The sequence below is a fragment of the Accipiter gentilis genome, chromosome 7 (assembly GCF_929443795.1).
Source record: "Accipiter gentilis chromosome 7, bAccGen1.1, whole genome shotgun sequence".
In the NCBI taxonomy this organism is placed as follows: Eukaryota; Metazoa; Chordata; class Aves; order Accipitriformes; family Accipitridae; genus Astur; species Astur gentilis.
In genome coordinates, this window is record NC_064886.1 from 27,984,318 (window position 1) to 28,011,713 (window position 27,396).

General features: G+C 39.6%; 1 protein-coding gene across 2 annotated transcripts in view; it reads right to left on the minus strand.

Annotated features, from left to right (window-relative positions):
- Positions 1 to 19,466: 19,466 nt before the first annotated feature.
- Positions 19,467 to 27,396, minus strand: part of NKD1 (NKD inhibitor of WNT signaling pathway 1) — a 176,168-nt gene continuing 168,238 nt past the window's right edge. For both annotated transcript variants that reach the window (XM_049806737.1, XM_049806738.1), the window contains 3 exons: positions 26,866 to 26,950; positions 21,709 to 21,839; positions 19,467 to 20,925 (listed from right to left, as the gene is read on the minus strand). In XM_049806737.1, the coding sequence (XP_049662694.1) occupies positions 20,351 to 20,925; positions 21,709 to 21,839; positions 26,866 to 26,950 (791 nt within the window). In that variant the 3' untranslated portion in view covers positions 19,467 to 20,350. The remainder of the gene's footprint in view (positions 20,926 to 21,708; positions 21,840 to 26,865; positions 26,951 to 27,396) is intronic.

A 27,396-nucleotide genomic window follows, 5' to 3' on the forward strand; every position in this document is an offset into this window, starting at 1 on the left:
GAATAGTGGATCAAATCCGTCAGCAATTTAGCACAGCTCACAGTGAAGAAAACATCTACAATGCTGTGAGAGGTGTGATGGCTGCATTCAGACTGTCAGATTGTCTTTAACCCAGCCTGGCTATGGCCAAGTGCTTTTATGACAGCATAGACCTGAATATTCTCAGTGGCCCAAGATATAGGTTCTACAGGCTCGGCTAAATTCTGCTCTGTGACAGCTTCCCTGCTACTTGCACCAGAGGTAGCTAAAGTGAACTTGAGGGTATGTGGGATCCCCTCACTGCACTAGAGATATGTCTGAAGTCCTTGAAAATGCCTTGGGAATATTTTTGTCATGTCTTTTCTAATAAATTGTTATTCTTTTTTAGAACTGTCCAATCCAACTGCACTTCAGATTAAGCCTAAATTTTGAATGGCAACAAGAGACCTCAGCCATTTCTTTTAGATCTTAAGGAGAAAGATCTCAGACGTTGCACACCAGCTTAGCTCAAGACACATTATTTCAGCTGCTCTTATTGCTGTGGGTAGTCTGTTTGGCCTAATGAATCAGATTATTTAAAAAAAAAAAAAAAGTACAAAAAAGCATTTCTCTGACTGTGCAGCTGCAAGTAAACCTGAAAGCATGAGATTTGATTACTGAATTTTGGGAGAGCTTGATGCAAGATTAAAGAAGCCACCATCTATCTTTCTGTCCCTACACAACAGTCAGTTTTAGCTCTGCTCCTGTACCCACTGTTGCAAAAGGATCTTCCTTCTTGTTCCCATTATCTGTTCAAACCCCAAAATAACGTCCTGGAGCTTTGCCAGGGGAGAGCTCAGTGGAGCTCTCACCTGTGCGCAGTGGCATTCAGTAGGAATTTTTCCAAGATCTCTCCAAAGTGTAGTAGAGTCGCACACCATTCCCAGGGAATCTTCCCCATTCTTGAACTTTACAAGGCATATCTTTAACGGACATGAAATCCACAGGTTGATGTTAAAACTCAAAAAAAAATCCAAGTCTAGAGAAATTATTTAACAGCTGAGTCTTAAAATTATACCAGATCTCACTTTCATATATCTGTGAATCTGTAAATTAACATGGTTATAGCCAGCTCACACTACTTATGGACAATCTCTGTTCACTTTTGTCCCACCTTAACTGAGAAAAAATATTTCTGGCTGTTGTCTTTGGAATTATCCTGAGCCTCTTCCACACCTAATCCTCTTCAGCCAAAAAAGTCTGAATCTGGCAGGGAGATCTGGATGAAAGAAAAAGGTCCTCTTTTATCCAGATATTATTTTTTGTTTCTGCACATTATTTTGTTAAAGTAGAATAGAGAGGGAGAAAAAGTCAAGAAATACAAGAGGTGATTCTTAGGAGTCATAGATAGTTTTCAAGAGAAAATGTAGGCATCCTCTCTAGTAATATTGTTATTTTCTCACAAGATGTCCCACATGTAAGAATGAAAACAGATAATGTATCAATGTTCCCATGCACTATAACCTGCATTTTTCTTTTATGAGTTAGCATTTCAAGGCTGCAATGTTTCCAGGGAGTTTTGGGCAGCTCTGAATGATATGTTTCCTTAAACAGAAAAAGTCACTCCATGTTTATGCTTGTCTCTTCCCCATCTTCAAAGTGCTAATAAATATTATTTTCTTATAATTATTCCCAACTAACAGAAGAAAAGACTGATAAGAATTTAGAGTGACTTGACCAAAGCTATGGAGTTTTGCCTCCTGTTTCCCTGGATTCCTGTGGATACCCATTCCTCAACTATCACACATCAAATATCCAGTCATTGCTATTTTCTGACAAATATTTCTGATCCTAATAGGCAAGGCTCATTTTAGTGTCATACAGGTTAATACACACAAAGGGAGCCTGGCCATGTCTGGAAACTCACCTTTATGTATTACTTATTCAGATACAGCCTACTGCAACAGGCACCCATTGCAGGGGTTTTATGTCCTGTTAATTAACCAAAACTATTTTGCTCTCTCCGTCCTGTTTCTAGGAGACAGATGGTAATATTAAGACATTGGCATATTTCAGACTAGAATCCTGCAGAGCTGTCTCGGCAAAGAAAAAGACTGACTGGCACAGAGCCCGAGGTCCCATGGGTGCTCCCTTTTCCAGGGCAGCAGGCCTGGTGCACTTGCTCTGCGAGTAAATCAAGCAAAGCACACACAGTTTCTCAAACCAACTTTTTCACCAGCTTCAGGAGTAATGAATAGGAAACATAAATTCAGTGTAAGCAGCAGGACAATACAGTAGTAACACCATCTTCTACAGCTAAGTTTCTAGTGACATCACTAGACGTTCTGTGACTGAAAAATGTGGGGTTTGGGTCCAGAAAGTACCTTCCCCTTCATCTCAAAACTGCTTAGCCTCTCCAAGTGACTATCACTCCATTACAGTCTCTAGATCATAGGTACAAACTGAGTTAAATAATTGACACTTTCCTTTGTTTAATTCAGTGTACAAGTTTTGCCGGTGTTGAGACACTAGACGCCACAAAGCAACTGCTATAAATCCCCAAATATACTGTGCTGGTTTATACTTTCCTCTCTTGCTTTTCCCAGTATTAACTCTGTATCTTCTCAAAATTACACATTGTCTAATTAAGCACAGTGGGTGCTGCATTTATGATTGTTAAGTAAAACCACTGAAAAACACTCATTTCTTATAAAACAACAAGGATTTTTACAGAATTCCTGTCTTGGGTCCACACTTTAAAAAAAACCAATCCACTTTTTCTTAATCTCTTAAACTTGGGCTAAGCAGAGTTTTAAGGTTTGCAGAGCTGTTCTCCAGCTGAGTGTTTCCTTTTAGATATGCACACCTCCTTGTTGGACATTCATTATCAAACCTTGTGTTTGCCTTTTATCTACAAGTCCTCTTCAGTGTTCAGCATAAACTACATGGACACCTTGCAGATTGACATTTCTTCATTCATGCTTTACCTTAAACAGCATGTGAAGACATCAAAGAAGAGGAGCCGACTTTGATGTTACAAAATGAAAAACGCCTCATGATTTGCCAAGACCAGGGGAACTTGTAGTTTGCTCTTTTTTCCCTTAAAGAAATACTACTGCTTTCCCCACGAATATGTGAAAATCTGTGACATTTTCAACAAATTCGTATAAACATTTTGTTCCCGGTAAAAAACCAAGGCACATCTCATTGCAGTCCGTTAAATATGGGACCCAGTGCCTAAACTACCATGGCTTGAAAAAACACACACACTTTATTTAAAGAGCTTATTTGTTTTGCACTTGCGACTTTTACACACTCCAAGTGTCATGACCCCTAGTGCCACCCCACTAATACTGATAATAATAGTGCATGTGCTGTGTTTTTCATTCACAGGTCACTGAGACAGATTTAGAAAAGCATGGTCGTTCCTATGCTGTAGATGAAGAAATTGTGCAATAAGAGATGTTATTTGGTTTGGCCATGATAGCAAATTGCCAGCAACAAAACAGAGCAGTCCCGATTCCTGTGTAGATGCTCGACTTGGCAGCTCAATCTGGTCATGAAATCAAAGACGATGGTGCTCAGCACTGTAAGAGACACAGAAAGTGCCAATAACCCTTGGAGGAGGCCAGTTGTACCTTATCAGAAGGTGCTGCACACTACAATAGGAAAGACTTGATTTGGTTCATAATTTATATTCCTATTGTTTTAAATACTATCAAGAGAGGTTTTCTTTGCATGTTTTCTTTCATTGTTTGAAGTGAAGAGCTACCCTGTCCTTATAAGGACAGTAGGAATGTGCATAATTAGTCCAAGGCTAGAGAACAGAGACATTCAAAACAAACATTTGTTATTGATTTCCCAGACTGCAGTGGAACCAAGAAGAATATCATGAGAGGAAAAGATGAGTAATTAAATGTGATTTGTTAGAACGCTGCCTAGTTAGGTCATTGTATATGTATTATTTGACTGCCTTGCTTCAGTGTAAAGCGCACAGTTCCTCTCCCTGCTACAAAACCCTTTGATTAACCAGTCTCCCTTCATTGGTGGAAGGGGCCAGCCCTTTTGTTGTTTTGCTGCCAGCAGTGTTGCTTGTGCTATTTCTTTAAGACTCTTCATCAGATGTGGTTTGTCAGGAACATGCCTAGACTGTAAGTCAGAATAGAGCTCATTTGCTTTGATGTGCATTTGTAATGTGCCTGCTCCAAAAAGAGGGGAATGAAAACTTTGGTCACCCTGTTAATCTGCAGGAACTACATTTTAAGCAACTGGATGCAAGTAGACTCTGCACATACCGTAGTGTCAGCTACTCCTTTCAAACAGAATTTTATCAATAATTGGTGTCAACACAAGAACATATGTCAAACATTTACCACCATTGATTCAGTGGGAATGTGTTTAGCCCAGACTTTTTGCTGTAGAGACCTTTTATTTTCAGTTTAAGGCCTGAAATTTTCCAAACCAACATCTATAGCTACTTTACCTTGTTTCTTGCTGTATTGTGCTTAAAGACCAGCACAGATATGATCAGTTTGACTATTTTGCTCCAGTGTTATAGGTTTTGTACTCAAGGCTTTTACCCTTGAGCAAGTGTTTTACATACCAAGAAAGTCTGAAAGTGAAAGGGTTACACTTCCTTGAAGGTCCACTTGAATGACTGTGAGAAGAGAGCCAAAATGGTAATCAGATCCCTATGAGATCATATTGAAAGCAGCCATGCCTATTTCACAGAGTCTTCTGATGTTGCAGGGTCTGTAAAACATTTAATCACCGGAGTTTCAATAAGTTGAGATTTGTTGTGAGTACTGTAGAGAGCACTCGTCTTAGATAAAATGCTGCCTGGTAATGCTCTTACTGCTACATGAGCCAGAATGCAATCGAATATCCATGGTGATTTAGCCTTGCACCGTCATCCCAGTGAAGGGGATGCAGGATTTTCACAGCTGCATAGCAGTGGATTAATATAACTATTCATTACAATTCATGGGAGGCCTGATCCAGCTTCTATCAGAGTCAAAGGAAAGATGCCATTTAATTTTACCTGAAGTTTGAACAGGGTTTCGTGTGTCCAATCCTGTAACTGCCCTCCATTACCACAGAAGCTTCCCCAGGGTCCTCTATTATTCTGCTACCCAGGTGGCACCTATACGGCTGTTGGCCTGCTCTTAATTACCCAGTGGAGCCCAGGTGATCCTAATTTTGTCAGACAACTAAGTGTTGGTACAGAGAGGTTTAATAGCTAAACCTTGTCTGTCTTGCTTTTATTTTATTCAAACACGTAAAGTTCTGGCTGACCTAGAAATTTAAGTTTGGCATAAACCGTGTTGATGCCTGTCTCTTAAAGAAGTGAATGAGTGGGGTTTTGAAGATGGATCTGCAAAAACTCACAGATGCGATTGCACGTGGATGAAACCCAAGTAGTTTAGCTCAGAACGTACCATCTCAACTGGCTCAAAGTTTGCCGGGACCCAAGAGAAAATCCTTGTTAGCCTACCTTCATTAAACAGCAAACAACCATGATCCAGTTAAGCTTGCACCAAAAAACCCCGTTTATTAAGTCTAGGTTTTGAGAAAGCCCTTCTCCACTAATGGATATGGTTTGCAGCTTACCTTGAAAGGTGCAGAAACCAAGCTAAAAATGGACCAAGATTAAAGAGCAAATTACTCACGCAAGTCAATTCAAATAACCTCTTCCCGTTTCTTGCAAAAATTCAAACCTGTAGACTGTCAATGGACCTTATAACACTGAAGAAATCTGAAAGGTAGTTTATGTCTCTCAAGTGGTTAAAACAAAACAAATGCCTTAGCCTGTTTTATGCTACAGTTTCTGTCTTAGCTAGCACTACTGAGCAGCAGAACAAGCAAGGTTGTAGGTACCAAGGCTAAAAGATGGTTAGCATATGGTTATGTTGTGTTCTTTCTGACTATACAAAAAAAATACCCATTAGATTTTTTTAAAAAAGAGAGAGAATCACAATGTGCTTAAAAATGCTTCTTTTTGTAGTGTAGTCTAGACGTACCTTATAACAACCAAATAAGAAAATTTATCTGAACAATTATCTGGGCTGCTAAAGCCAGCCAAATAAAATGGATGCCTCTGATCAGAGGAGTGAATTTTCAGAGGTGGCTCTTGAAATACGCCAGGTTTGAAAATGAAACCCTCAGAGCATCAGTCCTTTCTCCTTGGCTCACAGGCACTTGCTGAAGAATGGAAGAGGCTTTCCAGCAGATATTTTGAGTGACAGGAAAAAAAAAAAAAAGTGAATTAATGTGGATTTTGAGAAGAATGATATTGCCTAAAAAATACCATTGTTAGTACAGGGTTTTTTTGACAGATTTGGCAGATTTCTGCAGCACCTTCTGACTGTATGAAATTGTGTGTGTGACTTAACCTTTTTATTTCTGCCTTTTGGAGTTCACTCTCTGTCACTGTTGCCCTCTGCATTCAACTCCTCTGTAGACTCAGTGCTCCTGACACTCATTGTTATTCTGCTCTCTGCTTTCAACATTATTCCAGCGAGATTCACTCCTTGTCAAAGCACTGAGTCTACCTTAGAGGACTGCCTGTTGATCTCTAAGACACATGTGAATCTTTCTGGTTTCGCTATTGTTATTAGCTGGCCAAGAGTGCCAGGATTAAAACATTTAACAGAAAATGTTCACAACGTTATTTATACCACTTATAGTAATAGAAATATCACAACAATTTAGTGCTCTGCTGTGTTTGAAGGTTGTATGTTACTGAGAACCGTTTAGCAGCATCACATTCACTTCCTCTCGCCCTCCCCTGCTGCTAGCGCCCAAGTACCATTTGACAGCACCTTTTTCAGGCTACCTATCAGATGTTGTTGAACAGAATTATCTGGAGGCATAAGGATTAACCAGGTGAAATCCCGCATGCTCCCTTTGTTCCCCAGGCCAAACACTGAAAAGCACACCATCTATAAGCCATATTCATCCTCCTTTTTTCTTGAGCCTGAAATAAGGCCTGGTCAAATCACAAATCACCATCAATATTCTCATTAAGCATTAGCTTATACTTAAAGAAATAGTTGTCAGTACCAACTCAGCTGCAAGAAGCCCCTTTTAGTTTTGTAAAAGCTGTGTAGCAGCACACTAGAGATGGAAAGGTAAAGGAAGCAGATTAAATTCTCAAGCAGCAGTTACGCCAGTTTAAGATGCCTACATCCTGACACAAACTATGCCTTTGTCTGTAGCAGCAGCAGTACACTTCTCTACCAGTGTCAATGCATTCAGGCTAGGGAACTTTCCCAGTCTGAATGGGCTTTATTTCCAGGCATGGTTTCTGCCAGCTGCAGGACTTGCTGAACTGCAGCCAAGAGGGTCTGCAGCTGCCTGAGACTAGGCTGCAGCTTCTGCTGCTCCTGCGTTCCTCGCAGCCTTCTTGCAGCCCTGCCAGGACCCTCTGGCACCCCAGCATCTTGCTTGAGCACACTTGGTAGCTCCCCAAGAGAAAGAGCAATCCCTCCCTCCCTCCCTGAAATCCCACCCCCTACTAGAAGACTAAAATACAAACACAAACAAAAGTAGAAGACTAAATACCATGCAGTCAATAAAGGTGAAAAGAATCATCAGAATTATAATAGTGAGACCATCAGCTGGCTTAAGGGACTGCGAGTTTTGGAAAGGACAGGATCACCTGTTTGCTGCAGACCTCAGGACAAGCTCTGACTGCTGAGAAGCCTTGGGAAGTAACTTCTCAATGCTCAGTTTTTTATCTGATCACTTAAACACATGCAGCACTGGCTGCTGTCAAAACTGTAATGCTAAGCTAAAGTACCCGCTAGCATTGCCTATTTTGGTAATATTTATTTAGTGCAGATTCGGGACATTTATGAGGCATCATGATGTCTGGAAATTTCATAAATAAACCAGCTCATTACTAGCCTAATTAACTGATGTCATGTAGCTGTAAACCCTGGTTAAGGAAACTGGTCCGTTTCCTCCACAGTGGCAGATAACAAGCATTACACAGCAGTGACCTGAACACTTCTGTCAAATCTTTCCAACAACTCTGAAGCCTTCCAGAAAACAAGGGATATGTTGTATTTTTTTGCTTGGCATTACAGCTGTAGTACATAGTACCACTGTAATGTCAGACTCTCATTTATCTTTCCCCAATTGCACTTACTGTTGTAATTAAGGGAGAAAACCAGTTCGTGTATCTTTAAAGACCTAAGAAATGCTGTCGCAATTTGAACTATTACACACCTCAATCTAAAAATATTATCTACATGCTAGTCTCCTTACTCGAGGAGCTCAGAAGTAGAAACTAGACATGTAAACTCCTTCGGCAGTAAGTGAAAAGGAAGAGAAAAAAAATTTAAAAATAATAATAAAAAAATCAATCTACTGCAAGTGGCCAATACAGCAAATTAGAGCTGACAGTGTAATTGCTAATTGAAGTACTACTTTATCAAACAAAATGATTAAGGACTTAACTGGATCTAACCCTCTATCAGTAGAGATATGAAACTCAATCATGATAAAATATATGAGCAAATTAGGCTCTTACTGTAAAGAACAGCATTGACTTTATTTGATTCATCAACAGCACAGCAGTCTTGACAGTATGTTCTGTATGTTAAAGTGAGGCCTGACAGCTTACAGGACATCAGGTCTCCTGTGCATGAAGATGTAGTTTTGTTGATTTGTAATTCCCTCAAGGAGTCTGTTATTGTGGATTGTAGTTAAACAAGTGTGGGCTGAACACTTATATCTCAAAGAATGAAAAATGGGACTGTTAAAAGATTAAACGAGGAACAGTTTAGAAAGAAAGGTCACAATAAAAAAAAATGTATATGTGCATGTATAGCTCACCATAACTTAATTACTGGTGATCAGGAATGAAATAGCCATCAATGATAATACCTTCTGAAAACTCAAAGCTTCAGATGAGAAATTAAGTCTGGAATTAAAATAGAGTTAAATTTAAATGCCAGAGTTCACTGGAAGCTGTACTGGAATAAAAGAAAGTTTTAAGTCAGCCCTATGCTTCTAGTTGAAGCAGCTTAGCAATACAAACTTAGAGCTGACTATTAGAAGAAAGAAACAGCATCTCTTCACACTGAGCATCTTCATCTTTCAGTCTCTATTTGAGCATCATTACAAGCAAAGAATTCAAGTCTGTCACAGACCTTCAGCTTTACAACTTATAACCTGCTGCAGAACTACAGTTGTGCCAAGCTTTTCTCTTGAACTTGCTAGAGTGGTTCACAGAATTACTGCCCCAAAGTGTCCCTTCTGCCTCCTGTTGGAGCATAAAGGACTTTGAAACATCACAAATTTATTTTCCACATGGAAGATGATTTTCAGATTAATTTTTTTCTTCATGTTTATCTTTAAGGTAATTTTCTACTCAGAACTCTGACAAAAAAAGGGGGGAGGGTTCTGGCTCATAGGCAGTCTACAGCAAAACTTACCTGAGCTACAAATCAGCTAGGAAACAAGCTGACTGACCTAACCAAGAGTCAGCTGGGGCCCCTTGAAGGAAAAAAGAAATGACCGAAAGACATCAGAGAAGGAAAAATAAAAAACTAAAGTCCATACTGTTGTGCTAAGCTGGTCAGAGCATGCCCACTTCACCCTATTTAGGGTGAAAGTATCTAATATTATAGCTTGCTGGAAAAAAACCCGCAGGAAATTAAACTCAAAAGTTATGAACATTTTTCACCTTTTTTTGTTGACACTCAGTGCTGCTGACTGCCCCCATTTGCAGACAACAGAAGCCGCAGTCACTCCCTGGTTATGAAATGGCTCCACATCCGGGCTGCACTGCTCGCCATGAGGGGAGCATCGACAGAGCGAGACCATCCAAGAGCGCAGGGTGCAAGGCATCCCCTGGCAGCCACGGGGAGTGACAAATCAAGTGGTTATTTTCATCAAAGTGATAGAAACAGAGTTGATCAAAACAAGCAGAAGGCACTGTTCTGTTTGGTCTGTACACTTTGTACACTGCCACTTGGGAACTTAATTAGTCTGCATGCTTCATGTTTCTATCTTTAGTCTGATGGCATACAGCTGTTCTTTTCAACATCGCTGCCTACTGCCCTTTCCCTCCTGTTGGGGCAGGATGTAAATAGATGAGGTGAGATTGCCTCGGCTTTAACCCTCTGCTGGTGCAGCCTCAGCTTACCAATAAGCTGCAAGCCCAGAGAGATGGAACGGCCCTGGGAGAGGGCCTCCATCAGCCAGGGAGGATGGCAGGGGGGAGCCATTGCTGCTGGAGGCCAGCCTCTTGCCTGATTAATTAACCCAAACAGCACCTGGTAGAGGTATCTAAAGGCAGGGCCCTTGCAGGTTGCCTAAACCCTTAAGTTTTGGCCCAGATCATGAGGTGAATTACCTCATGGGAGTTTTGTTTAATTGCAGTTGGGGGAACACCACCACATGGGGATGGAACCCACAGCCTCACTGCACTCATCCCTCCAAAGCCAAAATGCCAAAAAAAAAAAAAAAATCTACCCTTTTGAGGGCTATTATACCTGCCAGGGCGAGGGGGAGGCATTTCAAATCACTGCCAGCATGAGGTGAGGGGGGCAGAGCTGGTGCTGCCCAGGGGCTGTGGTGGCAGCAACTGCTGCTTCCCGCCTCAGACGAGGTGGCCCCTGTGGAACCTTCTGGAAAGGTGCCTTTCTAGAAGGTTCCACAGGAGCCACCTCACTTGAGGCAGATTTGGGGTGGAAGAACGAGCCGTGGATGTGAAAACGCATTGCAGAAGAATGAAGGGATTTAGCTTATTTCAGGGTATTGAGGCCTGGCACTTTCCCCAGAAGATCTCCTGCCATGACAGACAGTGACCAAGATTGTGCAAGGATTTAGGAATAAAAAAATCCAGGACTGAGGTCATGATGGTCTGTTCAGACTGAAGTGCAGGAAAGAAACATCTACTGAAGATGCCAAGCTGGCAGTTGAAGCCAAACTTGAGGAAAGACTCAGCAATGAGGCGTGAGCTCCCACTTCTGGTTGCCTATGTGTTCAGCATCAAGATGAGCCTTAGCAGCCCTACGCCCAGCAGTTACAGTGCAGGGAGAAATACAAAGCTGGCTTTATAGTCTGAGGCTGCCAAGAGAGGAAGGGAACACACCTCTGCAGTACATGCAATAAATGAGAGTCTTCAAAATCCCTTCGCTTATGTCATTTCTCACACAGAGTGTCATAGCCTTGCACTTTCAGCTGGGACATTCATATGTCCCAGCTGGAATGCAGCCGGCATTCCCAAGCTTGGCTGTAACCCCCAAGTTCAGACAGCAATTAATTTTTTCTGAGCAGTTAAGAAGTTACACATTCATCTACTCCCAAGATTTACTGTATCAGTATCCTCCACCTCCTGCCTCCCCCCCCCCCCCCCCATTAGTTTTTGTCGCTTGTAATCATTTTTTCTCATAACCTAGAAATTCCTGCTTCACTACCTTGACAGTGATGTTAACGTCAGGTGCTGCATATCATGCCACACTCATGAGTTTTACATTCCTACGACATGGCAGACTTTGATACAATTACAGCTTGACTACATATCTTAATTTATGTTACAATATTGCAGTAGTGATATCGGAGACAAATGTTTAATTCACAGAACATCAGTTTCAAACTACAGTCTCTGAATGCAAACAGCAGACTTCAATATTTTTTCATCAGTTTCTTAGTTCATAAAAATCAATTTTTGTAGAGTTTTTACATTGTACATAAAAGACTGTGGCATCAATTAGCCTTAATTCTTTTTTTTTTTCTTTTTTGGAAACCTCTTTGTAGGAAAATCTCATATTTCAGCAATTTGCATTATCCACACAATCTGCTTTGAAGTTCTAAGTTATGGTAAGAAAAGGATCCACTTATCTGCACATAAAAAATGTTCAAAGCTTATAAATTCCCTGAAACAGATGTACATTATCATTGGATTTGCCTTTCTCTCTTTGCTGTTGCATGGCTAATAGAGTTTCATGTGCCCCCTCACATCCTCCCCATTTAGCATCTTTTCTCTACAGAAGCATGCACCCTACTGTGCCAATCCACACTTCAAAGATTTCTGTCTATCTATTAGAAACAAAGCACAAAGTGAGAACATATGGCCCCTTTTAAATTTCCCACATTTAAGTCAATATCGTTTCTTTTCTCCTTTGGCAAAGAAACATAATAAGGTTTATCTTCTCCCTTCCTAAATCTGCTGGCTCTCTCAAACTGCTTGTGCCAATTCAGCAGTTACTTTGCAGTATCAGACTTGGCAGCACATATGAAAACAAAATCTCTAATTTTTTAAATTGCTTTTATTTCTTCAGATCAAGAAGATGCATTTAAATGATGAAAAAGGACAAAATGTAACTGCACACTTTCAGATAAGTGGATTTTAAACCCATGAAAGGGCACAACAGAGAGTCAACAGCAAAAAATTGTCTTGTTCTTTTCACGGTGACATCTTTCCAAATGTTTCCTATCACTGACTAAAGGGATGGAAGAGCATTTTGGAATCTAAGGCCTTACTGAGTACGAGCATCTGCTTGTCCTGTGTCCTAGAGCATGCGTAGAAACCCAGCATACTGGTGTTTTGGGGAGTGATTAGCCAGTACAAGACATTGATGCCCCTCTTGAGGAACAGTTACTTGCCTCAGAATCGCTTTGGTTCCTCAGCTTCCTCTGCTGGGGTTACAGACATAGTGAACGTACCTCTTGTGTGCCTGGAAGTAGAAATTTTGGACCATTTCTTTGGAGTGACTCCATCCTGCACATCCTTGGGGAGGTGGGTAATGGCACGCAGGATGCTCATGGTGAGGTCTGCTGTTCAGAGGATTTCCTTTTCATTTGTGGGCAACAAAAGCAGTATCTATATGAACAAATGCTCCAAGTAAAAGAAACTTCATTAACTATTGTTAGAAATATCAGCAGACACATAGTATCCTGTGAATGCTGAATTTGTGATTCAATTGCAAGGAAAGGGATTGCAGTGATGATGTTTTTAGCAAAGTAAGGTATGAAAGTCTTGCCCCGCTCCTGAAAACACCGTGACTTACTCCTTTAATTCATAGTCACTAGCTAAAATGACTCCGTATTTCAGACTCCTAAGCTGTCAAGATCATAATCTTTAAATTAATTGATTTTAGCATCCATTTATTAGAGCAGGAGAATTCTTATAAAAACCTGCCCCTGATCAGTGCAAGCTATGAGTGCCCCAGGGTCCTGATTCCAAGTGAGTGTAACTTGAAGTACTTCATCTAGCAAAGCTGCACAAAGTTTCCATTGAAACTCATGGAAGTCACATGTGCAGAGCCATTGAGGGCTATGGCCTTAACAGATGGCGTACTCAAATGGCAAGAAGTTGTGATTATAGACATCAAAAGTAAAAAATATTCCCTGAGAAAGCTGTAAAGAGACAGGAGGAATGTGAGGCCCACAGTGCTGCTTTTTGCTTCCCTTCATACTTTTGCACTTACTGGAAACTCCAGGTCTCTTTAATTGAGCTTTTCCTCCTGTCCACTCCTTGCAGGGTGAGAGGGTTAATTGCTTCGGACTGAAACATTACAATTTTCGTACTCCTGCTTCCTAATGGCATGTTGAGTATGCAAGGATGCCCTGGGCACACACCACACAGGAGTCCATACAGCACTCAGAGCAAGGACGGAATAAATAGCTCTAAGCCATGGGTGTCTATAAAGCACCATATCTATGACTTTAAAAATCAGTGCTGGCCAAGTGAGACCTTAATGCTAACTGCCATAGCATTTCACTGTTTATCTTAGTTGAACTAGAGGTACCAGTCCTGGTTGTTAACAACCTCAAGTGGCACTTTATTCATCTATCAACGGTCTTATCCTGTGAACAAGCAAGCGAATGACTATAAACACCCACTCCAAAGTCACTTTGTAGGTTTAAGCTAAAGCCCACAGAAAAAGACCACTCACAGAACTCCAGTGAGAACAGACAAAATACAACCTCCAAAACAATGTTTTAATCTACAAAGTTTTATTTGTCTTTTTAAACTTGTAAACGATAAAAAGAGCTTATCAAATATCTGAAATTAGTACAAGAAAAAAATGATGACTCATATAGCAAACTGCATTTGAAGGTCTGAATTCCAAGACATGCATGGGGCTCTTCTGGCTTCCATTTGTGAAGCTGAAGACAAATTTGGCCCAGTTTGTTAGGTGCTTTATTAGAAAATTCACAAAGGCTCACCGTGCTATACTTGTGAATAGAACAGAATGGGAAGGATTAACTGCAAGAATAACCACTTAGCACCTGAAGGATCTGAACCCTGTATCCTCATCCGCAATGTACAGGCTCACCAAAACAGTACACCTCTTAGCTGGTAGCAATTACTGGCTGCTTTGCTGATATGGACTAGGCACTCAAAAGGAAGACACAAACCCCACTTCATAAGCATGTTGTAAAAAACAGAAAGCACAGTGCACATAATTACCAGTATGCCTGATATTGTTAATGTTTGCCCATTGCCAAATTTATGAAGCCCCTTAACATTATGTCTTCAACATTCTTCTGGAACAAAACTTCTGGAACTTCCTGCTCTCAGACGAGAAAACCAATAGGTCCAGCCTGCCATTTCTCATGATATAAAGATTATACTTTGTGTTTCTAGACTTCCAAGGCATAGTTAGTGCTTAGTGTTCAGAAAAATCAGGACAGATATCGAAGCTTGGGGCATCATCTGACCAACTTAACATCTGTTTGTAATCAAGCAGAAAAAGAACTGATGCTTCTATTCAAAATATGTTCTAAAGAATATTGAAAAGATCTGTAGAAACACCTCTGCTTCTGACAACATCTCCCTCGGCTTGGATAGGGAGTCAGGAAACTGAGGCATCATTTCTTATTCTGCCACAGCCCTACTGGTGATTATCTACAGCTCTCCTGCCTTGCGCTTCCCACTGCACACTGGAGATAGACCTCTTCTAGAAAGTCTTTCAAGCTTTCTCAGTGAAAAACATTCTATGAACTACTGTTGCTATTTTATGAGCAATAAATACACCATAAGAGATTCCAAAAAGTAATATGAATATAGCTTCTCCATACAGTATTTTCCTGCCTCTTGTCTGCCTCCCCCACCCCTCTGTTGGACAGTTCTGTGCTATCCCTACACTTCTCAAATTCTTCCATCCTTCCCCTTGCCAGTCTTTCTTCACAGCTCTAACCCTCACAGTAATCCATCTGAATAGTCCTTAAGTCCTGCTACTTAAAAAAAATAAAAATTAGAAGACTTCATCCATACGATTTCTATCATTTTAGCTCAGTAGGATCGAATTATATAGAATTACATGGAAATATAAAAGTAAATTAAAACACCATTGAAAACCTCATTATTTAATAACTATAATCCAAACTTCAAATAAGATGCAGTTCAATGTCTACTGAATAATTCCAATATGAAGTTATTTGCTTTTCTATGTCTGTTCCTTTTAGCCCATTTTGAGCACATTTTAAATGTACACAAGCCAAAAAAATCCCCAAACAGCCCCTTCCAAGTCAAATCAACTGAACAGCTGTCAAATATGCAAAGAAAATAAATTACTATGTGATAAATTGAGGCTGGTTTTGCTGCTAAGTGGAGTAGAAAAGAAGTCATCTTCCAGAAGCTATTTAGAAAACACATTAAATTCAATTTTTATTTCATGAATTTTCAAACATGTTTCTGCTTGGTACATTTAAGAAAAAAAGTTTGACAACTAACAGGATGCTGAATATGACTTGATTCCCAGTAAAACCATGAATAAGTCATGTTTGAAAACCTATTTTCAGATCTTGATTAATTGCATCAAGGTAATTAAAGGTGAGACTTGATTAGCTGACACATTTCCAAACATGAACATTCTTGCCTGTACTCCAGGCAAAAATTATGGTGAATGTTTTTGCAAATTTTCTAGCATGATGAATTTTTCTCAAGTATAATCTAGGCCCCAAGGGGCCTAACTTTCCTGTTAATTGGAATACAAATGAAATCTGTCATTCAGTAATTGAGGTACACAATGACATATGGAGAACAGTAAGCATTCATCGTATCTGTGTATTTATGTGGCATCTTGTAGACAGCTGAGCATACACAGTACTTATCCCTTTATAAAACATCACCTCTGTCAGTATCCATCTTGTGCCATTCACTAACTTCTGCCACAGGACACACACACACACATATATATATACACACACACACGCACCCCTTTAAGGTACTTCTCCAGCTATACTTTGCTGTTCTGTGCTCATGATGACTAGAGTAGGAAGGCAGTTATAGAGGTCATATATGTGTCTTTTTAATTTGGTATGGCCTTAAGGGGCTGGTCTGCCAATATGCCAGGAGAACCTGTACTTCATCATCCAAGGGCAGAATTAGGTCTTAATTCTAACAGTAACTGAATGACGTGTGGATGTTTCAAAGACATTTGGAAGTGCCTTGAGGTCCTCCAATGACATAAGTACAAAGCACAGTATTTGCTGCTAATCTTAATTAACTTACCAGCTTGATCTCTTACAGTAAAACCTCCATTTAATATTAGCTACTACAAAACCATCAGCAGCAAGATGCATAAAAAATAAATACTGAAATCACTGTCTGCACATCATGTAGACTTCAAACGCACTTTCCTGGAATGAAATAATAGGCACCCTGAAGCCAGTGGGAATCTGGCAGTCTTGCCAGAGATTTCACTGGGACAGAGATTTCACTGGGACAGAGATTTTACTTAGTTATCCTTAGCTTAGTTTACTTTGTATTAGGTGGACATGAAGTTGTGAAAAGAGCTTAGTAATCCTTCGTTTCAGAAACCTGGCTTCCCAAAAATTGCAGCTGGTGGAGGTAAGCAAAATTCTTCAGCTGAAAATTTTTCAGCAAATAATGCAAATTTTGGGATAGGCTTAGTTTTGTGGAATTGCTTTGTGTAAAAAAAGAATAAGTAAGAAAGAAGGCTGGAGTTTTCATTTGAAATTTATTTATGCCACTCCATTTTACTTTTAAATAGTAATAATATACTTAACTCCAAATTATTTTTTCTTAGAAATTAAATGTTTTGTTTAACCAGAAACTAATCTATTGTAAATTTTGATTCAGCCACAGTTTTGAGCAACTTTAAATAATATATATTTTTTTTTTTTTTTAAAAAGGTTTTCAGAATTACTAACAAGCCAAAAAATCAGTTACTCAACACAGGTCTAACAGTAGGGGACAAGAAATTTAACTTTGAAACTTGATAGTTTAAATATAAAACCAAAGCATACCCAGTCCCTACCTTATGGCCTGATCCTGTTCCCAAAAATGTTAATGCAAGGTCTTTCATCAGTGGGATCTGCAAGCACTGACAGCAATTGCAATAAGCCCCTGAAATCCACAACAAGAAGAAGGAAATATACTTTCTGAACTAGTAAAACTTTAATTAACAGGGGGTTCTCTTGGCACAGTTTTTGCTGTTAAATAAATAAAGCATTTAGTCAAAACCATCTATATTTACTATACAAAATACTGAAAAGCAAACATTTTTAAAAGATACGGAAATTTAAGGTTCTGTGAAAAGAAACTGTGCTACATGTTATTCACACTTAATGCACGTAACACAACTGCAACTCAGTATTTAGATACTGTATGTTCATACATGGCTGGTGTAAAGTTTTAGTATGGGGATGCCACGTTATTAAAATGCGTTTGTATTTCACTGAATCTGAGCAAGGTAGAATTTGTCTTTTGAATCTCCAAATATAATAAACCAAAACAAATCAATGCAAGGTTGTAACCAATGGTCAGTTGTGTTACATTTCAGAGTTCACTTGGCACAGCTAGTACTGCACACTTTTCAATCAGATGGGATTTTGTTATTGGTGCTGTTATCTTTTCCAGCAAACTATCTTTGGGTGAAAGAGCATTTATGCCCTTTTGCTGCCCTTTCTTAGAAAAACCCACAGTTCTGAAAGCAGTCTAGTTTTCCAGAACTTTTTCTGGTTTTCAGCAACAATCAGCATTAAAAAAATTGACTAAGAAACAATTCCCACCTCCCAGTCTTTCTGGCATATGCTCTACTGAAAAGAGAACAGCTTTAATTACATCTTCAAAACAAATAGCATGGCATCCCTTCTTAGATGGAATGTACACTTGTGTGTTTGCATGCGGTATAACGTAAGTCACTTGAATACATCAGACTTTGTTAACACTATAATATAAATAAGCTTATTCCTTCTACTAGACATATAAATGCCTTTTTTTTTTTGCAGTCCATAATTATATATACATTGAAAAAGAATGATACACAAGCAGCAAAAAAGGCTTAGACTAGAACAACTCAGTGGTAACTAACCAAATTTGTGGCCTTTTCATATTTTCAATACAGAAAATTCTGCATATAAATATTTTTGGACTTTAGGAATTTTAAAAATAAACAGAACAGTACAGTTGTCACACAGACCAAACACATTTTAAAACATTTTGTTAGATTTAACAGAACACACTGTTGACAGCTAAAAAAAAATAAAATAAACCATATTTTTTAAAGAGGACAATAAGTCTAAACAACTGCTGATCCAGGGAGACGAGAGATGGACCTAATTACCATGAAGCAGTGATTCTATTCCAATTCCACAATAAGGCAAGGCTTTCCACTTTTCTTTGAAAGCTGATGTCTCCACATTCTTAGAAAGGACAACATCTCTCTAAAAATGGACAGCAGTAAGGTAATACCCCATTTTGGACTGATCAAAACTCTAGTAAAAAGAACCCAAACCCTAATCATAAAGGGCTTACAACAATGGGGGATAGTTACATTTTACAATATATACTATAGACAAAATACCACAACATTTAAAATAATTAAAACCAAAAGCAAATATGTTTATAGAACAATTATGGTTTTATGTGAGTTTTCTATTTTAAAGTTCCAAAAGCAACATGGGTGTTTTTCAATCACTTTTTACCTGCAAAATGGTGATCTGTACAAAACCCAACTGAATGTATTATAAATCTGGGCCCCACAGAAAGTAAAACTTGAATGTACTGACCCTTTTTTTCACTTTTCCAATTTGCTTTTGACCTTCACATTTCTCAGCAGCCGGTAAGGTCTTGTGAGTATGGTCTCATTTGCCTTCATGGAATGGAAGCCCTTTGATACAGAAAAAGTAGAAGTGGCCAGAATGATTGTGAATGGTATTTTTTTACATGTTGAATTGTCTCTAAACTGGGAGAAGCACAAATTGGTAAGTGCTGGGGAAATTTAAATTGGAGGCACCTAAGAAAATGCCATGGCATATGTTTCTAAAAAGTCACTGTTGTGGGAAAAAACCCTATAATGTTAATATTCAAACCACAGATTTCTAAAACACAACAAAATGTACCTGAGAGTGTGCATATTTATATATATATTTATATTTATATTTATATTCTATATATATTTGCCAACATTTAAAGTGAGAAAGTATATTTTCCTCAATTCTTCCTCAAAACAAAGAACTGTGGATTTAAACAAAACAAAACCCCCAAACAACCCCTCTCCTTCTCAAACGCCCATGAATGATATTTATGGCCCAAGCGCTAAAGTCTAGTGATGCTTTTGAAAATCCCATTTCACATCCTCCTCTTTTCAAATGGTTACCCCAAACAGAATGGAAAGTAAGCAAGAGAAAAAACAAAAATAAAAGAAGTATATTTAAATATTACCCAGTATATAACAGACTGTAATTGTGTCAGTGAAGAATCTCCAATAAAGTCTAAGTCATACAAAATGTAGCTCTGTTGACAAGTATAGCTAATATTTACTTGTAATTATTAAGATAATTTGAAAGGATGTGAACACAAACAGGCTACATGAATGCAGTATATCAAAATCCCCCCCCCCCCCATAGCACATTACAATCAATAAAAAGAAAATAAAATCTGAATAATACTAGAGGTAGCAGCTGTTTGTATTTTCTGTTATTCTGAGTATCTCTGGAGTCCAACCCTTCGAACATTGCTCCCCTGATAAAAGGCTTGTGTGCGATCAGCCGACATAGAGCAGACTGGTAAGCTAGATGTCTGCAATAGTGTTTGAAGTATCTTTCCTACTACAATGGAAGTAGTACTTGTAAAGAAGTGCGTTGACGACCTGTATTAAATCACAGCTCAAAAAGCTATGGCTGTTGCTGTTTCACAAGCCAGTTTAAAAAAAACCAAAACAAACCCCAAACAAAACAAAAAAAAAACCCCAAACCACAAGGTGTTTAAGTAAGCTATGCAGTTCCACAACATATAAATAGGGTAAGTTTCAAGAGTTCCATATAACCTCTAAAATATATGCTAGCTGAATATTAATGGAGTAACAATAATATTAATCGTAGTAATGCCTTAGTTCTGGTATCACAAGAACGCATTTCCTTCATATGGGATGATTCTTGGAGGATGTTTGTGAGATCTCTTCTATGTCTGATAGAAGTGATGGTAGTGGTGGTGGTGCTCATGGTGGTGGTGGTGTTCGTGTCTTTGTATCATTTGTCCAACTTGGCCTTCATATAAAATGACTGTGGGCAGGTCTCTCACGTGTTCCTTTTCCACAACTGTCCCTGGAGACTGGAAGGTTTTGCACATTTGGTGATTCTCCTTTGCCCTCTGCTTATGCTTCTTGTGAACCTGTTGAGATTGCAAGGGGAGGTAAGGAAGATTCTGGCCCACCCGTGCACTTGGGGAAGCCATTGGCATGGGTGCCCCTTGAAAAGGTTTATTTCTTACTGCCCTTCCAGGATGCACAGGGGCAACGTTTTTGCCCTGGGCCTTGGGGGACCTCACAAAGTGCTTGTTTGAGTCCTGGTTCCGGAGCCTCTGTTGGATTTCTGCAATCTTGGCATATGAACTCTCAGCCAGATTGATGTGGCTTGGATCCACCACTTGAGATTTCCTATGGTGAGCATGGAAAGTATCAGGTTCATGAGAACGGGATCTAGTCTGATTCACAACTCTGCTTGGTGGGTCATGTTTTTGAGCTGCTGGAGGAGATCCTAGGAAATAACAAGCTTAGTTAGTCATCTAGTATTTCAAAGTTTTAATTAGTAGCATGCAGTTGGCAGGGATAGCATTAATTGGCAGACTGAATTTTTCCTAAGGAAGTGAATGCAATTATAGCTGTCTAGTTTAATTACATTTAATAATTTTGACTAGTAAATAATACACACACAAATACACATACATATATAAGAGAGAATGTGTGTGCCTCTGTGTGTGTGTGTGTGTGCGCACGTGCACGTATAAAGTCTTTCCTTTACCTTCTCTTGGCCATCATCTATCCGAAATAAATCAAAACAACTGAGTGGAATAGTAACATCTTGGCAGAGCAGAGGGAAAGGGAGGAAATCCAAATCCCTTTAATTTGGGGACAGAAACCAAAATTCCAGGTATGAACCCACATTCTCCAGTTTTGGGGTCAGTAGGGAGGACACAATGTTCTGGTATCATCTTGGGAATGAGCTCCAACATCCAAAAATCAGTCCTCGCCTCACCCATAGACTAAATTTAATAATCTAGATGTAAAGATTATTCTCCTAGGCTCACCTCCAAGTTTAGCTACATAAACAAGCACTTCAAAGCAGGCTTGCAGCACATTAGCTATTCCGTTGTGATACCACCTTCACCAGTAATTATCTTGCAGTATTCACACAGTCCTATTCCTTCCCGTAAGTCACTACAGACAAATCACACAGGTTCACAGTTCACTGTCCCTGACTTGGAACATGCAACTGAAGAAAGAAAAGATGAAAAGGTTGCAACGTAAATTACCAAATTACCTGGCCCAAACTTTGACGTGTAGTTTTCTATTCCTGCAAGATCCAAATAGTGGTTTCTCCTTTCAATGTTCTCATCAACACAATGACGGTAGCACCCACTTTGCTCTGGACTGTTCTCACTCTGGTGATATCTGTCAGCAGGAAGCAAAATTACAATTCAGCAGAACTTCTTTAAAGTTGTTATCACCATCTGCAAACCAATAACTAATGGCTTCTTTGAAGTGACAAGAGTGGCTCACAAAGAAACAACGCTTGAAATTCTGGATGACCGGATTTGCTAAGTCGATAGGCCTGAACTGACTGTTCTTTCCCCTCACATAAATCAAACCCGATGTTGCAAAGCAAAGGAGGCTTTTAAATTGCATCGCACATGCAAAAACAAATAAAAATGCTCCTAAGGTTTGTTACATTCTGTCTTAGGGCCAAAACCCAAAGTGATTCTCTAATTTGGACATGCCAAAGAAAACCTGCTGTTTGATTCATGACTGTTCCCACCGCTGTCAGGAAGCGCTGGGGTAAGCCTCATGTTGGATAAACATTCATGTGTATCTGCTTCAGAGAGACAGGCAACAACACAGGTGTAGTAACTAGAGAAAGCCTAAGAAGAGAAGGTGTTGGTAGGATACCCAGAGATAACCGCTGCTTTCCGAAATACAATTAATAAGGTCAGATCAGCCGCTGGCTTCAGAATCTCGATTCCTTTTCCTGCTCAGCTTTGCAATTTTATTTATAGCAGAACTATTTCCTGAGAATGAATATCTGAAATACCATTCATTTATGAGGCAGAAAAAAATCAGGCAGAGGTTTACAGTATTGTAGCCCATAATGCCAAACAATTTATTTCAGCAATTTAAATGGATGTCAGCAGATATGAACAATATTTTCAATATAACAAATAGGATAAGCAGAAAACTTTTGATTAAGACACTGCCTATCATTCAGATAGCTCAGTCTCTAAGACCACAAGATAGGTTTTGCTCTTTCTCTGTGTGATTGCACTGATGTCAACCTAAGACCAGAATTTGGCCTTGTATCCTACACCAGTTGCTAAATATGGGGTCTGTACTGTATGGTGTCCAGTATGCCACTTTTAGTCTATTAACACATTTCCAGGTTTCCAGAGGCTGCTGATCCCATTGAGCTTTGGCACAAACTGCTTTCCTGGTCTAGCATAGTTCAGGGACATTACAGAACTGAGTCCCCTGTGTCTCTGCCAGACACAGGTCTACAATTTCTTTGATAGAAGTCACAAGACTTGACCTACCTGGAAGATCATTTTTGCTCTACTTTGATAGAGGTAGAGTCTCCTGAATGGAGGAGAGTCTGCCTGGAAAGAAGGTAAGCTTTAAAGACTCTGAGTCAGCTTTGAACTCCAGAAGTGACATGGGGTACTGTCAAAAAAGAGGGAATGTCCAGATATTCTTTATTTCTTTGGATACATAGCCAGCTCAGTACCTTTCCTGCCTCAGACACACCTTTACAGGTTGTTACACTTCAGCAGGTCAACATAAAAGATCTTGGGGGCTAGAACCTGGCTAACTGAAGTTGCCAGGCATGAATTGCCTGTGGAAACCACTGGGACTTGCACACATGTGCTGAAGACAATGCACAGTTAACCCAGAAAAAACTTCCATTGGGTTTGATCCAACACAATTAAGTAACACTGTATACAGCACTGTCTGTTGAAAACTAAGTTAACAAGGAACCTGGGTTTTTGTTACTGTAATAAATTCCATCTCTCATCAAGACAGTGAAGAAAAACTATGCCAGTACTGCCACAGCCCTGCATTCTAATAGCTTTCTTACATGCAAGATGACGTTCAACAATATTCATGCAAATATACACAGTGAAGCAATTATATACTGATGAGAGATGTGCTCCACTGTCAAAGAGAACTTAAAGTACTTCTGAGAACTGAAGCGTCTGGCATCCAGCCCCACAATGCTCTCCTGCATACACATGGGAAGACACAGGCATGCATCAACCATGCATCAAGCACAGTGTGTAAAAATACAGTGTTGTTACTGGGTTTTGGGTTGGTTTGGGTTTTAGTAAAAAAAGGCATCTGCTTAAGTGTTTGTGGAGTGTATGAAAGCCTCTTCTAAAATTCCCATGCTGGAGCACCATCCTGATGGTAATAAGCACACAGCAATACAGTAGGTAAGGGGAACAAAGCAGTGACAGAGCACAAGGCAGAAAAATGCAAGGACATTTCCTGAAAGCTACGCTCACTGATAACATAAAGTTTAAGCCAGTCAGGGAGAAATCTCTTAAGCAGGAGAGAAAGAGCGAGAGAGAATATGTATCTGTGGGTAAAAGGAAGATGTTTTAGAGGCTTGTGTGCATCATATTTTCCCTGTTGCACTAAATGAAATATAAACTAGAATGGTATGAAGATCCCCAACCCGCAAAGTTGCCTGCCAGTGCTCTTCCACCTTCAGTTTTATACCACATTATGCCAGGCAAGCTAGCTATGAATCCAGTTACTTCATCTTGATACTTGCATTAGCCCTACAGGTGAAAACTCGTGCCTGTAGCTTCCAGCAGATGAAAAATCTAACCCATCTATCTCCCACCTTTGGGATAAAAATATTTCTATCCATTTTACCTTGAATATTAATCACATCTTGCCTAGAATTCCTAAGTGACTGAATTTGTGAAATGTGTGCACTTCTCACAAGTCGTCATTGCTGCTTTCAAAGGCGAAGCCTCTGCATTAATATCGTGAGATACTGAGGAGCCTCAGGGAGCTTTCCTGAGGGTTAGCAATTTGGCCAGAGTGCACAAACATCCCTGCAACATACACAGTATGAATAGGACATTCTTTGTCCTGTCCACATTTAATGAGATGCAACAAAAACTGCCAGATGCTGACAGTTGTCCGATACTGATCTGCTCAGCTCAAGGTACAGATTTGTCCTGTCTAGGAAACCTCCAACCAAAGGCATGAGAAGGAAGAATGCAGCAGAGCCAAGATTCTACCCCAACATTTGATGCCTCTGTGACTGTGGATTTAGGTGGAAATGGCTGCTGTTCATAAAACCACTACATCTGCAAAACCAGGACTTTAAGGTGGATGGGAGGGGGACTTCAAACCGAAAGGGGATTTCTGCAATAAATTATCAAACAAAAGCAGTTCATTAAATTCACAGAGGGCAAACCTTTGCTAATGGGCAGAGGGAATCTGAACACCACATCTAGGCCAGCAAGCAAAACCTTGGAGTATTCTTTAGTTCACATGGAGTGTTCTTTAGTTCACAGAAGATTTTGTACAGAGTTGCTAACAGAAGATTAGAAGTAATTTTAGTCTTTTTTTAATCTGAAATTTGACTGTACAGGGATTCACTCACTGGGATAACTTGCTAGCATTTTTACTCTATCCAAAAAGGGAGGCACAGTTTTGTTGTCATTTTTAATAAAACTGGATGCTCCTTCTCCTGATAAATTTATTAAACTAAATACATGTATTTGGACAAATATCCCTAAATGCAAGGAAAGCCAAAACTACTTCTTCTTTTTTTTTTTTTTAAATTTGCGGCTGAAGAAACAAATGCAGCTAATGATTCAATGTCATTACTGTAGCATTTCAGCAAACACTTCCCTCTGCCTTAGCATGAAACATGAAATCCTAAACCAAATCAAGCCTATACACTAAGATGACCTGTTTGGTGCAACTAATCTACATTAAAGTGCAGCAAAATTGCTTGCTTTTTATTTGTTTTTCCATCCATTAAAATACCAAACTCAGAAAAGGAATAGCACACCTAAATGTGACCAAGATATTAACATTTTTGTTCACTGTAAAAAATTTTAATACTTGAAAAAATACTTTTCAAATTATTATCAAATACTCTGAAGTTTAGTGCAGGTAATATCTATCAGGTAGGTAGAACTCATGATAACAGGGTAGATACACATGATTACACGTTTTCGGAGGATAAAGGCCTGTTCTGGACTGACATCCAAAATAATATTCTACATTCTGTTAGGGAAGAACTAAAACCCCCTTTTTATCTAATCTGTAGATGGCTGCAAGTGTACCTGCAGCTCTTCACAAAAGAAACCACTGTGCTTCTGCATTATTGGAAATGCATGCACTGAGTTGCACAGGTTGGGTTCCAGTGAAAGACAACAGACAGGTATTTTTTCAAGTGGTGAAATGTATTCTGAAACTTATGGAAAAAAAAAAATTATATTATGACAATTTTCCAGCAAGATTACATTAAATATATTGGTCCTAAGCAAGCAGGTTAATTCCTACATGGGTACTACTTAATAACTAATTCCGTAAGGGAGAAGTTGACCTAGAGCCAATGTGGCAGCAGGGAAGCATGGTTTCTGGCAGGTGGGAGTCAGCAGAGACGGCCACTCTGCTAAGCTGCTGTGAGGTAAGAAAGAGATAAATTTATTTCTCCTACCAAATGTACAAACACACATTGTAAGTGGAGTTGAGCCACCCCACAGTTGCTATAAGCCAGAACCACCTCAGCAGAATGGAGCATGGAGCAGGCAGCATGCTGGAAGCTCTTGCTTGTTGCTTACTCTGCAGGTCATAGCCTATGTAGACCACTTGCTGTAAAGTTGATTGTCTGCTGCTCTGCTGCAAGCTCCCTCCTTTCCTCCTTCTGCTAGGTACTGTACACCTAGTGCCAGCTCAAAGCTGCTTCCTTTAGGAGGAAAAGTGGTAAGGAGAAGCCGGGCTGGTTACGACCTGGTAAACAAGATTGTCTTAATAAAGCTTGGAGCTAATTGAGTTGACCAGTGAAAAAGATGGGCTGGAAGGAGGACAGAGAAAGGCAGGAGCTGGCCTCTAGGAAGATGAAAAGGTTTTACGACACTTCTAGCCAAAAGGCTGTGCTATAAACTGCACTAGTAGGCTCAATATTTGCTGATGGGATCTAAAAAGACACTGCATGTCCTCCAACGAGCCAACAGAAGAAGAAAATTTGAGCAATGGGTGGTACAGATTGGCTTTTTTGTTTTAATATACAAAGTATCCACCCATGGAATCTGCTGACAGTTCCACAGTGAAAAAAATCCTGTAATTCCTCTATTTTAACATAATTTTTTAAAAAGCAAGCAAGCATGAAATCAGTGGTTGAGATTTCCTCAGAGGTACCCAGTGCCTGCCAGGAGACAGGGTTCTTTCCCCTTACCTGAGAGAAGCCCGCTGCTTCTTCTCAGAGCTTCTTACTTCTTCATTAGCTTTGCTTTCAGCTCTATGCCTGGCACTCTGCAGATCTGCCAAGAGAAAGTACATTATTCTCACATTATTGCCCTTGCTGATCAGCATAACTAACATGCTACATTGCAAATACATTTTTTCTTGTCAGTAGATCAAGATGTAATGTATCATTTCATGTAACCTTCTCAAAAGTGCTTTTGTCTGCACGACAGATTTTAGGCAGACATAACCTTGACTGTAGGACATTAGTCAGGGTTAGGCTGCAAGCCATGTGGCAGGTTAAATGGAGCCACATTTCACACTGATATACTTGTCCATCAGGAGGGCTCAGTAGTTTGGAGCTCGATGCTGTACTAATGCGTCACATAGCTCCCCAGCAGTGCAAATTTGCTTATGTCCGCACTTGACTGAGTGGATGTATATATTAAAACTGAGGTAACAAGGCTCTCCTTTTGGCTAAGGTGCCCACATTTTCTACTGAAGTATCACTTTAAATAGTTTT